Source organism: Pocillopora damicornis, chromosome 3, assembly GCF_964200805.1.
Source record: "Pocillopora damicornis chromosome 3, jaPocDami1.2, whole genome shotgun sequence".
NCBI classification, from domain to species: domain Eukaryota; kingdom Metazoa; phylum Cnidaria; class Anthozoa; order Scleractinia; family Pocilloporidae; genus Pocillopora; species Pocillopora damicornis.
In genome coordinates, this window is record NC_142672.1 from 7,933,795 (window position 1) to 7,947,694 (window position 13,900).

A 13,900-nucleotide genomic window follows, 5' to 3' on the forward strand; every position below is an offset into this window, starting at 1 on the left:
GCTCTTGACAGTCCCCGAAATGTTCGGTGCCACAAGCTCATGAAACTTTAATTATTCTTTCAACCATTGTTATTAGCCGTTGCGACTATTTCACAAACACTCCTGAATTGATCTCGGCCAGAATTGTTTTTATTTCTTAACAAAAGGCAGAGAGTACTTTGATCCGCGATTAACACTCTAGACATTATATTTCTTTCCTCGAGGTCCCCTCTTCTATTCGCTCTCTCATCTTTTGAGTACATAATATTTAAACTGTTCATAAACTTGGAAAAATAAATGCGGCAGATAAAAGCATTGCAAATGATAGGCTGTTATTTAACAAAGCTGACTTAGGGGAAATCATCGTGGGAGAGTCAGAGTTTGTCGCAGTCAAACGCATAGCTCGTGAATAAACACCCTTAGCATTAAGCGCATTGGGGATCTCCCCAATACTCGTAAAAAACTTTCGATCGTAGCTCAAGGTCCACTTCCGTTTAGAATATCATATCTTCAGAGTACGTCGTGTGCATAATTTTCATAACCTTAGCTAGATTCGACTGATTTGACAGATTTGTCAAAGAATTGAAAATTATTCAATTAAGTAGATATTAGCTGTAGTAAATATTTACCTACGGCTCGGTAAGTATTCACCACTTTTACCGACATAAGGGTGAATAATGCTCTTCGAATATACCAACCGAGAACTAGAAATTTTCTGTAGTCAGTGCTGAGAAAAACGATTATAAAGGAGATTTACTCTCATCGGCTGCTTGAAGATAAATGGTTCTCGCGAACATCTCCGAGACAGCAAATTTGCACTCGCGAAAAGCACCATGCCTGTGTGGTTTTAACAAACAAATTCTTTTGGGGCGTACTGCCTCAAGAATTATTTCATCGAAAAGATATTGTTAAACAATCCCTCTAGGAGGCCTTCCACTCAGTTATTAAGTTATTACAATTGTCTGTCTACTTATTAAATTAGAAGGATCAGTGCGTACATGTGTAGAGGCTGTTTATTACAAAACGTACTACAGAGGAAAATGAGTTGAGTATCAGAAATGCGTTCCACTCTTTTGAATCGTTTGAAATTAATTAGCAGATGACCAAAATAATAATCAATTAATCTAGCGACAAATATTTATAATCACGCTTCGTGGATATATTTTATCCACCTAGACCATTAACTTAGACTTTTCAAATCACTATGTGATGTGCGGCAAATTAACTGATTAAACTAATAGCAAATATTTAATTGCACGGTCAACAACACGGCCAACAGCTCTTTTTTTTGTGGGGAGATACGAACAAATTCAATGTCTCGATCTGTCCTACAATCTAATTTGGACATTTTTCGGCGAAAAAAAAACAAGTATGTTTATCTAAAGTTGAACTAATTAAAAAGTTATTTCGAAAATATAATTTAATTGTAAATAAAAAGAAGCACACTAAAACAAATGATATTGGGACGCAAGGTATTTTGAACTCTGTCTCTCAAGAAGGATGGATCGGAAAAAACTTTTGCAGACATTTGCGCTGTCGTACCTCCTTTTTTTTCAGCTTGTGATCGGCACAGATGAACTAAAGGAAAGAGTAAGTTACTTAAAGCCATGTAAAGTATTCATTTTTGTAGAAACGTTTTTGAGTCGGGCACAAATTTAACTTCGACATTCGAGTCGTGGTAAGAACGGGCTGTTCGGATCAGGATGTGGCGAGCAATTCTTTTAAAACTGTATGAAAATTTCCACTATTGTCGGGAGTTCACTTGTAAGGACTTATCTTTTCAGGTGTTATTAACAGGTCAAATATATAGACTTAATTCACCGCAGTTACAGAGTTACAAAGTTATTCGTCTCTTGGAGAAGTGATCGTCGATCACAAGTCATCCAAGGAGTGTCTCTCGGGTTTCTTCAGAGAGTGGCATGTAAAGTCGCAATTAAATGTTTTACAATTGCAGGAGATAATGGAAAAAGGCTGTCCAGTAAAAGCAGGCCCAGCAGGTCGAGATGGATTACCGGGACGAGATGGAGCACCAGGACGGGATGGACTGCCGGGACGGGATGGTGCACCTGGACCCAAGGGGGAAGTGGGACCACCAGGGCCAGCGGGAATCAAAGGAGAGCCTGGGACCCAAAGGAGATGGAAACAGTGTTTTTGGAACCACATCAATTCTGAGACTGATAATGGAAAAGTTCTGGTATGTATTCCGAGAAGGCAAATAGTTGGTGCTCACTCTTACAGTGGAGAGGTGGAGGGGGATATATAGCAGTCATCATTGTCAAGATTGAACAGGAAGACGAAAAAAGAGATATTTACTGCATCAATGCATCTAATAAATTGTTTTGAACCTTTCCTTTTAAGGAATGTCCGTTCACCAAGGCTGCCCCAAACACATACCTCCGTGTTGTTTACATAGGCAACCTTCGCATCGCCGGTTGCAAACATTGTTGCATGAGATGGTTTTTAACCTTCAACGACATCGAATGCAAGGCTCCCGCTGCTATTGATGCTGTTGTCTACCAGAATGTCGACCTGAATATCCATCGCCCCGCCAACGTAGAGGGCTACTGCACAGGAATCGGCAAAGGCCTCGTGCGTGTTGGCCTGCACGTCGGTCAGTGCCATGGTTTTGGTATTTTTAACGCTTACACCGGCTGGAATTCAGTAAGCAGGATCATTATTGAAGAGATTGAGCCTCCTGTTGCTTAAATAGGCAGCAGTGCTCTTTCCACCCGCTAGTTCTTGATTTATCATAGGGGCAGTCGAATGTTGAATTGCAACTGCCGGGTAGTTAGGCTCACTGTGTTAAGGGTGTCTTAGCTGTATTGGGTGGAACTCATCACAAAACATGGAAATAAACCTGCGAAGAAACTTACTTTTGGTTCATGTATTCTTTTTATCATTTTGATGAAACATAGCTGTACATTGGGAAACATTTCCACTTTGGGAAGACAGACATTATTGCTCATTTTCCCACTTTGTTTGACAATCCGCGGTGTTATAAGTATGTGGCGTCCTCATGTAGGCGTAACTTGATTGAATAAACGTGACATAATCGATTCGGGAGGAAATGGGTCCCTTTCATTCATAGAATAACATTTCTCACAAAAAAGCCGTGGCCAAATGATTTATCAGACAGAATATTGAATATTAAACGAGCTGAAAGTATTCTATGTGACTTTGCTATCACATATCCACCCAAGTTTACTCAATTGAGCAAATTGCAGATGTTTGAAAGTAAAGCATTCTCAGCGAAAGTCCTCTGAATAATTTCTTGGTTTTCAGTATGAAATACATTATTGGATGGAGTGAGAGAGACTGTCTCACTGTGTATAATTACAACTGCATGCTAAATTCCAAAAAAAATTAGGAGGCAAATGCTGCCATATTAGATTTGCCATAGTTTCAAGTTGTCCCTGGTACTCTTAAAAGACTTAAGTTCCTTGCTTTAGGTTTACTCTCCCATCGAATCTCTTATATTCTTAGTACCTCATAATTCCCACGTTCAAGACCTTGGCTGAAAAGGTTCGGCAAATGAAAGCGTATAGTCAAATATTACCCACCGAAGTAGAAGTGGGTAGAGGTGGATATTTACCTTACGGCTAGGTAAACATCAACCACTTTCACAGACACTAGAGTGAATTATTATTTTCGAATATACCTCACAAGAAAAGTGTAAAGAAAAATTATCGGAACACGAACTCTTGATTAGGCATCTCTGAAATAGCCAATCAGCGCGCGCTAAAAGCACCATACCTGCGTGGTATACACAAACAAATTTTGTCTAACAGGTCGAGCCGCCCCACGCGTTCTTTTATCCACTGAAAAACATTATTAAAAATCCCTCTATGAGGCCTTCCACTCCGTAAATAAGTGTTTACAGTTGTCTGTCTACTAATTAAACCAGAAATGATCGATGCATACAAGTGCAGAGACTATTTATTACATAACGTACTACAGGGGGAAATGAGTTGAATTAAAAGTCTACAGCACAGGAATCGCCAGAGGCTGGGTGCGTGTTGGTTTGTACGTCGGTCAGTGCCATAGTTTTGGTATTTTCAATGTCCACACCGGCTGGCATTCAGTCAGTAGAACCATCATTGAGAAGATTGAGCCCCCTGTTGCTTTAATAGGCAGTGCTCTTTCCACCCAAGCGTATAGTTCTTGATTCATTATAAGCTCAACTTATGTTACATTGTAACCGAGGATTATTCAGGTACAAACGCTGTCTCGATTAAACAGGGTGGAGGTCACGCCAAAATGTTACATTAAATCTGCGAATAAACTTATGTTTGGTCCATCAGCCTTTTATACGATTACAACATAATATGCAAAAAGTATCTTTGAGAATAGATTAGCACAATAGTTCATGATGATTTTAGATATATGAAAATTCATATATTGGCACTGCGGTGGAGAGATGAAATTAAGAGATCCTCGCAGCTAAGAACACTACTGAAACGAGTAGTTGTAAATAGGACCTGAAAAAAATTCATGCCCGTACGCTGCACCGGTATCGCAGAGGTCATGGGTTCAAATCCCGTACGGGCCTGAATTTTTTTCAGCTCCTATTTACAACTACTCGTTTCAGTAGTGTTCTTAGCTGCGAGGATCTCTTAATTTCAACAATAGTTCATATTTACTCCTTACATGACGCACCGCGGATTGAATAAATGTGACATATCCTGGACGCAATATGTCCCCTAAACCAAATAATGTTCTCTCTAATTAGCCATGGCTCAAGTATGTTTCAGTATTTGGTCAATGAACGAGCTAAAATCGTACTCTTGTTTACAATCATTTTCCTAACTTATATTAATATACATTAACCAGGAGCCCATTACGTCTCCTGACATCAACTAACTCTATTGAGCACTTGTAAATCAAGGCTGACTTTCAAAAATGGCGGCATGGCAGGATTAACTCATTATTTTTTGAGCACGTGGGACGGTATGGCGCCCCTGGACCCAAGGGGAAGTGGGACCACCAGGGCCGCCGGAGCCTGGGACCCAGAGGAGATGGAAACAGTGTTTTTGTAGCCACATGAGTTTAGACATTGATGTTGGACGAGTTGTGGTATGTATTCCAAGAAGGCAAATCGTTGGTGCTCACTCAAACAGCGGAAGAATAGGGAGGGGGATAGAGGGTCGCCCTTGTCAAAATTTGGAAGGGAAGAACAGCTATTGTATCTGCAAGGTTAATTCATTTTATCACTTTTTAAAATCTTTTTCAAAGAAATGTCCGTTCAAAACCTCCCCAAACACATTCTTTCATGTAGTTGTAATGGGCATTCGCACAGCAGGCATTCGCATGGCCATTCGCACAGCGGTTATATATAAACTGTTGCATGGGATGGTCTTTCACCTTCAATGACATCGTATGCGGCATACCTGCTCTCATTGATGCCGTTGTGTACCAGAGTGTCGATCTCTACATCCATCGCACGGCCAGTTTAGAAGGCTAATGCACTAAAATGGGCAAAGAACTGGTGCGTATTAGCTTAAACGTCGGTTAGTGTTATTTAGCTATGCCATTTTTAACGCTTATTCCGGATGGAATTCAGTCAGCAGGATCATTATCGAGGGGGTTGAGCTCCCAGTTGCTTACATCGCCTACGTTTTTTTTTTACCCAGGGGCATAGTTCTTGATTCATTATTAGGGCAGTTTATGTTGCATTGTAACCGGGGATTAGTTAGGCCCACTGCCTAATTGTACAGCATGAAAGTCATGAGAATATGTAAAAATAAACCTGCAAAAGATTTAAGTTTGGTCCAACGTTTGGTCTGATAAGTCCTCTTTTCACATACGTATCTGGCGTATTTCATACCCGTAAGATTGATTGAATTTGATGTATTCTAGACGCATTATGTCCCTTGGGTTCATGAAGTAATTTTCCTTTTGTTACCCATAAGCCCTCAAGGTGATTATAGAGTCAGTCAAAAGAGGTTTTTTCCTTCAAACGTCCACTGTATAGTGTTCTCAACTGAACTCGTTGAAATTTGGGCTTTCCGTGTGAGGTTTCTCTTTAATTTCTCTGCTTTCGTTGTGAAGAGCATTGTTAGAAAAAGTGAGAGAGAGGACCTTCTTCTGAATGATTACAACTGAAAGCTGAGTTGGAAAAGTCAGGTGGCAAATGCCAGCAAGTCAGATATTGTCGAAATTGCAGAGGATTCTCGGCCAGTCATTCTCGCAACCACAATTTCCCTGTACATACCTTTATTCCAATAATAATCTGTTTTAATCTATTTTAAATGCGCGTTCCTGCAGAGCGACTATTTTAAGAACAACAGCTGATTGGTTTGTGGTTCTGTGGTGAAATTTAGTGTGTGAGAGTTGGCAGCTTGTGGATTGTGGTTTATGATGTTCACTATGATGACGTGGTGACATTTTTTGGTCAAGACGATAAAAACACAAGCTAAGAAAACGTAACCTCTGAGCGCTACTCTTGAAGCCTGAAATTTTCTTCCCCTTTGTTCCATTTTCCAGAATACAGAAAGCGAACCGGCTCAATCTTGATTTTTTTTTCATAATTTCGATATTTATGCTCATAATTGCTGACTTCTATACTTCATTAGCTATGTGACTTTTTACCTCTACCCCCTCTTCCTCTTTACCTCGAGGACCTCGACCTTTACCCTCGACCTACAGAGAGACTCCTCCAATTTGGTAGAGAATTAGATAGCGGATCACTGTTTGCAAGTCTAAGCAACAGTCAGGCGCGATTTCTCATCGAATTACACAACTGTGTCCCACTAATTTATTAAGCTTGGTGTTTAAATGGTGTATCAAACGTAGAAGTATTTTGAGAGGAATTAATCTGAAACACCCACTTAAGTGGCAATAGAGTGATTTCCGACGCTTGAGAATTCATAACTAAATGTACAGGAAAGAGGACTGGATCGATCTCGCTACCGAAAAATTGATTTCTAACCTTGATATTTTTCTAAATGACACAGGCTTGCATCTAGCTTAATTCAGTTAGCTTAATTACCTATGTGAATTGGTGGAGAATTTAGTAGATGACTTTGTTTTACATGACGTTTGCGGACTTACGAGAAATTAAAAGAACACAATAGTAGATGTTAAGCCAGCCAAAACTACAGTTACGCACAATTTTTGGTTGAATCATATATCTGTATGACTATAAATGAAAATACTAAGGTAAGGATTGAATGGTAAAGCAAACATTAGCAGAATTCAACGGGAACCCGCCCCAATGCCGTCATTTGATTCTTCTGTTGCCACTTGCCGGCTCGCTTCAGTTCCGAAATTTCACTTTCAATCATCGGAAAAAAGCTAAAAAGAAGTCCCGGAAAAGGTCGAACATAGTACAATTGGCAGATGGCATGACAGCTTTAGCTCAGCTCTACGCTCTATACTCTCATAGAGCACGCTCTTTCAACCAATGACAGCGCGCGTTATATCCGAACTTTATTATAATTGAATATATGCACATTAATATACCTTAAATCCAAGATCAGTCTCTTTTTACTACTAGCTTGAATGGAAACACTCAACGGATTGATAATATCCGGAGGAGAGAATATTTCCTCGAAGCGATTGTCACATAAGAGCTTCGGAACAGCCTCAGTAACAAAACCCGGATCTGCCGATTCCTTGAATTCTTTCAAATAAACACTTAAAGACATAATTAATTTGCCAAGCCTTTTTTGATTTGTAAATATATTTCTATTTAATTTCCATGCCTATATAATTATGTAGTTGTTAGATTATTTAGTGTTTTTTAATACATTTTGTGATATTGTTAAGCGCCTAGAGCAATTAGTGATATAGACGCTTTATAAATAAAGTTATTATTAGTTATTATTATTATTTTAGGGTGGATGAATTGTTCTTCTAATGGTGAGGTGGCAGCGTAGAAATAAAGGGAATCCTATAACCGTCCCTGATAACGCTCAAGATAAAATCTGGTGCTCCGATGGAATGCCAAAACGCAATGGATTTGATCAACTTCCCTTTAACAGAAATCTGTGGGACATCGGAGTCATAGCTGCCACTAGCACCTGGTGATTCAAGCTCGCAGTTCTCAGAATCTTGGACAAGACCTTGACATGAATGATATTCCGAATCAAACAAAGGGTTTATAACAGATACGTCACACTTACTTTGTTCGTCGACGAATGAATTTTTTAGTCATCTACTATCAAGATTACCTTTAGCGGAACCTGAACAAGCAGTCTGGTTACATTCGGACCTCCAATGACCAAATTTACCACAAGCGAAACAATTGGGCACGCCAGGAACCCAGATGAAGCTCTATAGCTCGGTGGAGTGAAACGTGAACTTGAAGGGCGTCGTCGTTTTTCTAGTGGTAGCAGATTTCAAAGCTTTCTCAGCTCTCTCTTCGGCGCGACGTATCTTCTTTCCGTCATCTTCATCTTCTGCCAGCTCGTGCTAAGAATTTTCTTCGAACATTTCCCAGCCACATTGAGATTCATCTGCTAATAAAATTAACTTCTGTCTATTTGCGAGGAGTAACGTACCTTCTAATAACGACTCCTTAGCTTTCTTCACTGCATTCGTTTCGAGGTATGCCTTCGCTTCGTCTAAGGAATCCTGCGGTTTTAAGTAAAACATGTATTGAATTTCGTTTCTTTTGCGCTTAAAGAACTGCAGTTCTTCTCTTCTTCACTTCTTGATTTGTCTAAGTTGTTCGTCAGCAGCTTCGGCGTTACCTCTATTTAAATTTTCGGCAGAATCGGTTTCTAGTTTAGAAATTTGAGTCAGCAATACTCTATTGTTCTCGGCTAAAGAATTTCCGATAAATCCTTGTACTTCTTTTGGGAAATGGCAAACTGCTATCGAGTAAATACAGAGGACTCAATAAAGAAAGTGCTCAATTTTCCCGCGAAACGCCTAAATATATGAAAATCATATATGTGCACTGCGTTTGAAGAAACAACCACTTCTATCCGTGCACATATATGATTTTCGTATATTTACAGTCATTATTCACCGCTTGGAAGGTTTATTTGGATCCAACATAACAATCGCAGAGGTCATGGGTTCAAATCCCGTACGAGCCTGAATTTTTCCCAGGTCTAATTTCAACCACTAGTTCAGTGGTGTTCATAACCCTATGTGAAAATAAATCTGCCAAGAAACTTATTTTGGTCTATTTGTCGTTTTTTATTATTATTATTATTATCTTTTAAAAATTTTTCTTTTCAAGCCAGATTGACAATAACAGCCCATTCTCCCTCTCTGCATGAGAATCCGCGCAATAATATGCTGTAAGCGTACTGCTGGACGCAATATGTCCCTTACATGATATATCACAACTCGAACAGCCTTCCTCACAGTATGCCCCGAGCTCGTAACAAGACCAAAAACATTTCTCTATTTCAAAATGTAGTACGCAACATCCGATTTAATGATTAGGGAACAATCGAAACACTCAAAATTGGTTTTAAATTACCGAAAAGTTAAATATCTTGAGCTATTCGAAAAAAACACTGAGCTGTTGCCAGCAGAAGAAAATATTTTTAAGCGGATATGCTTGTCATAAGTGAAATTGCTAATAAAAAAATGTTTGTGAACATAATAGCATGATAGATGAAATAAAGTTAACTTATTCAAAAGAAATTGGTAAATGGTAAGGCTCTCTTTGGAAGGATGAATCGATTAAATCTTCTGTAGTTCCTATCTATTGTTTCCTGTGCTCTTTTCATCTTACATGAATCGTCAACGCCAGCCCACGCGAATGGTCAGATTGATATTCAAAATACCACACATAAGAAAAGCTTATCTATGAAACATATTCATTCTACATTCTGAAAAGATATGAATGAGCCGCCATCAGCAGAGAGTACGATCTTAGGACACAATTTTTAAAACCTCAAAGCACACAAAATGTACCAGTTACCTCTCACAATTACAAAAGAAATGTTACACTAACGATCAGCATCTTTTCCGGAGGCGAAACCAGACACCAAGTCATTTCAGAACGTCATGAAACTGAGCCAGACAAATTTTTGACGACAACTGATAACTCGTCAACAAAAAGTCGGAAACTGACTTCAAACTAAAGCAAGCTACCACAGTTTTTGTTAAAGTGGGGGTTGTGTTTACATACATTTATAATGAAACTGCATGCAAGTAGTTCGCTTTCTTTTTTCTCAACGTTTTATTTAGTTGTCTCGGCGTAGGAAATTTGAGTCAGAGATAAGGATTTACCCCATATTAATTTTAAGCCCTGTTCCTCTTGCTAGAAGTACTGCAAAGCAAGAAAATAATCTCTTGCTGCAAAGTCCATTGCGCTTGTGGCTTTGCTTATATTCCTTGTCATTGGCTTAGAAACATCTTGCCTCCTTCTCAGCCAATCAAATGGGAAAGTGAGAAAAATTCTGAGATAGACACGCGCTTGAGTTTGTTTCAGATCTCATGGGCTTTTTGTGTTCCTTAGTCACCACTCTTTGGTCAATGCTCACAGTTATGGTAGGCAGGACCTGAATAGTGTATGATCTAATTGGTGATCGAGTTCTTTGTGGCTCATTGGCAAAGCATTCGAACGCGAGACCCGAAGCACTAAGACTCAAATCTTGGAGGGGGGATTTTCTCTCGACAGCCTCCGAATTGTTCGGTGCCACAAACTTATGAAACTTTAATTAATCTTTCACCCATTGTTTGTTATTAGCCGTTGCGACTATTTCACAAACATTATTTAACAATAGGCAGAGAGTACTTTGATCCGCGATTAACACTCTGGATTGTATATTTCTTTCCTCTAGGTGCCATCTTCTATTCGCTCTCTCATCTTTTGAGTACATAATATTTAAACTGTTCATAAACTTGGCAAAATAAATTCTGCAGATAAAAGCAATGCAAATGATCGGCTATTATTTGACAAAGCTGACTTAAAGGATATCATCGTGGGAGAGTCAGAGTTGGTTGCAGTCAAACGCATAGCACGTAAATCGTCTGTTCGGCAGTATAGCAGTCGAAACATCACGATCAATACACGATTGATTAATCTGACTCCTAAATCCTAAGACAAGCGATTGAATGTTCATTTATCTTTTTTTTTTTTAATTTTTAAATTTTTTATATATTTACAATCGATACGATTGATCGTTGAGATTATCTCATAAACCCCCTCTTGGCTAATCTGACCTTGTTTCGGATTAAGCGCACTAAGGATCTTCCCGATACTCGAAAAAGCTTTAGGTACAACTCCTATCGTATGTCTCATCATCAGAGTACATCGTATGCATCACTTTCATAACCCTGGCTAGAATCAAGAGATTTGACAGACTCGTCATGCAATTAAAAACTATTCAATAAAGTATATGTGAGTTGTGGTAAATATTTACCATACTGCCTCACGGATTGGTAAGTGTTCACCACTTTCACCGTCATTAGGGTGAATTATGCTCTTCGAATATACCAACCGAGAACTAGAAATCTACTTAAGTCAGTGCTGAGAAAAATGATCGGAAAAGCGATTTACTCTCATCGGTTGGTTGGAGATAAATACTACTCGCGATCATCTCCGAGACTCTTGATCGGTGAGTACAAGTGCAGAGACTGTTTATCACATGCGATCTATTCCCACTACAGGACACCTCGTTGAATTATTCCATCCACTTAAAGCATGAAGTTAAATTTAGGAATTTAGTACGTGATATGCAGCAAATAAACTGTTTAAACTAACGATTAAAATATTTAATTGAATGGTGAACAACACGGCCAACTGCTCTTCTTTTTGGGGGGCGGGGAACAATCCAATTTGGACATTTTTCAGCGAAAAATAAAATAAAAGCAGGTATGTTTATCTAAAGTTAAACTAATTAAAAAGTTATTTCGAAAATATCATTGAATTGTAAATAAAAAGAAGGATACTAAAGCAAATGATATTGGGACGCACGGCATTTTGAACTCTCTCTTTCGAGAAGGATGGATCGAAAAAGTCTTCTGCAGACATTTGCGCTGTCGTACCTCCTGTTCTTTCAGGTTGTGATCGGCACAGATGAACCAAGCGAAAGTGTAAGTTACTTAAAGCCATTTAAAAATTATTGACTTTTGTAGAAACGTTTTTGAGTCAGGCACAAATGTAACTTCGTAAATCGAGTCGTGATAAGAACGGGCTGTTCGGATCAACATGTGGCGAGCAATTATTTCAAAACTGTATGAAAGTTTGCTGATTTTAGGGAGTTCACCCGCGAGGATTTCTTTTTTTCAGTTATTATTAACAAGTCAAATATACAAAGTTCATACACCGCAGTTACAAAGTTATTCGTCTCCTGGAGAAGTGATTCGTCGATCACAAGTCATCCAAGGAGTGTCTCTTAGGTTTCTTCAGAGTGTGACATGTAAAGTCGTAATTAGATGTTTTACAATTGCAGGAGATGAGGAAGAAGTGCTGTCCAGTAACAGCAGGCCCAGCAGGTCGAGATGGATTACCGGGACGAGATGGAGCACCAGGACGGGATGGACTACCGGGACGGGATGGTGCACCTGGACCCAAGGGGGACGTGGGACCACCAGGGCGAGAGGGAATCCAAGGAGAGCCTGGGACCCAAAGGAGATGGAAACAGTGTTCTTGGAACCACATCAATTCTGACACTGATAATGGACGAGTTCTAGTATGTATGCCGAGAAGGCAAATATTTGGTGCTCACTCTTAAAGTAGAGAAAGGTGGAGGGGAATATATAGCAGTCACCATTGTCAAGATTGAACAGGAAGACGAGAAGTGAGGTATCTGCTGTATCAATGCATCTAACAAATGTTTTGAACCTTTCCTTTCAAGGAATGCCCGTTTACCAAGGCTGCCTCAAACACATCCCTCCGGGTTGTTTACATGGGCAACCTTCACATCTACGATTGCACAAAGTGTTGCATGAGATGGTTTTTGACTTTCAACGACATCGAATGCATGGCTCCCGCTGCTATTGATGCTGTTGTGTACCAGAGTGTCGACCTAAATATTCCTCGCCCCGCCAACATAGAAGGCTACTGCACAGGAATCGCCAAAGGCCTGGTGCGTGTTGGCTTGCACGTCGGTCAGTGCCATGGTTTCGGTATTTCCAACGCCTACACCGGCTGGAATTCAGTAAGTAAGATCATTATTGAGGAGATTGAGCCCCCTGTTGCTTAAATAGGCAGCGGTGCTCTTCCACCCAGGCGTATGGTTCTTGATTTATTATAGGGACAGTCAAATATTAAAAATTGTAACTGGGCAGTAGCTAGGCTCGCTGAATTAAAGGTGTCTTGACTGTAATGGGTGGAACTCGTGACAAAATATGGAAATAAACCTGTGAAGAAACTAACTTTTGGTCGATGTGTTCTGCTTATCATTTTTTTAAAAACATAGCTGTACAATGGGAAATATTTTCTTTTTGGGAAGATGTAGACATTATTGCTCATTTTCCCACTTTGCATGACAATCCGCAGTGTTATAAGTATCTGGCGTCCTCATGTAGGCGTAACTTGATTGAATAATGTAACGTAACCAATTCGGGAGGAAATGTATCCCTTTCGTTCATAGAATAACATTTCTCACAATAAGGCCGTGGCCAAATGATTTATCAGACAGAATATTGAACATAAAACGAGCTAAAAGTTTTCTATCTGACTCCGCTATCACATGTCCACTCGAGTTTATTCAATTGAACATATTACAGACGTAGGCTACTGCGCGGGAATCAGTAAGGGCCTGGGGTGTGTTGGGTTGCACGTCGGTTAGTTCCATGGTTATGGCATTTTCAATGCCTACACCGGCTGGAAGTCAGTCAGTAAAATCATCATTAAAGAACTTGAGCCGCCAGTTTTTTTGATTACCAGTACTTTTTCCGCCCAAGTGCATACTTCATGATTCATTATGAAGGCAGTTAATGTTCTATTATAACTGGGATAGTTAGGTACACTGAACTAACACGCTTTGTCTCATGAGAACATGTGAAA

The 13,900-nt window shown here is 39.6% G+C and overlaps 2 protein-coding genes across 2 annotated transcripts; both read left to right on the plus strand.

Annotated features, from left to right (window-relative positions):
• Positions 1 to 1,406: 1,406 nt before the first annotated feature.
• On the plus strand, positions 1,407 to 2,851 carry LOC149048071 (collagen triple helix repeat-containing protein 1-like). The gene is made up of 3 exons (XM_089200308.1): positions 1,407 to 1,569; positions 1,934 to 2,173; positions 2,338 to 2,851. Exons 1-3 carry the CDS (start codon positions 1,480 to 1,482, stop codon positions 2,683 to 2,685), a joined length of 678 nt encoding a protein of 225 aa, XP_089056434.1. The 5' UTR covers positions 1,407 to 1,479; the 3' UTR covers positions 2,686 to 2,851.
• A 9,007-nt stretch (positions 2,852 to 11,858) lies between these two features.
• On the plus strand, positions 11,859 to 13,264 carry LOC113683695 (collagen triple helix repeat-containing protein 1). The gene is made up of 3 exons (XM_027200965.2): positions 11,859 to 11,982; positions 12,342 to 12,581; positions 12,747 to 13,264. Exons 1-3 carry the CDS (start codon positions 11,893 to 11,895, stop codon positions 13,092 to 13,094), a joined length of 678 nt encoding a protein of 225 aa, XP_027056766.2. The 5' UTR covers positions 11,859 to 11,892; the 3' UTR covers positions 13,095 to 13,264.
• The last annotated feature ends 636 nt before the right edge of the window (positions 13,265 to 13,900 follow it).

Coding starts and splice junctions, on each gene's coding strand:
- LOC149048071 (XM_089200308.1), top strand. CDS start 1,480: ATGGATCGGAAAAAACTTTTGCAGACATTTGCGCTGTCGTACCTCCTT. Junction 1,570..1,933: donor CAGATGAACTAAAGGAAAGA/GTAAGTTACTTA, acceptor TTACAATTGCAG/GAGATAATGGAAAAAGGCTG. Junction 2,174..2,337: donor CTGATAATGGAAAAGTTCTG/GTATGTATTCCG, acceptor TTTCCTTTTAAG/GAATGTCCGTTCACCAAGGC.
- LOC113683695 (XM_027200965.2), top strand. CDS start 11,893: ATGGATCGAAAAAGTCTTCTGCAGACATTTGCGCTGTCGTACCTCCTG. Junction 11,983..12,341: donor CAGATGAACCAAGCGAAAGT/GTAAGTTACTTA, acceptor TTACAATTGCAG/GAGATGAGGAAGAAGTGCTG. Junction 12,582..12,746: donor CTGATAATGGACGAGTTCTA/GTATGTATGCCG, acceptor TTTCCTTTCAAG/GAATGCCCGTTTACCAAGGC.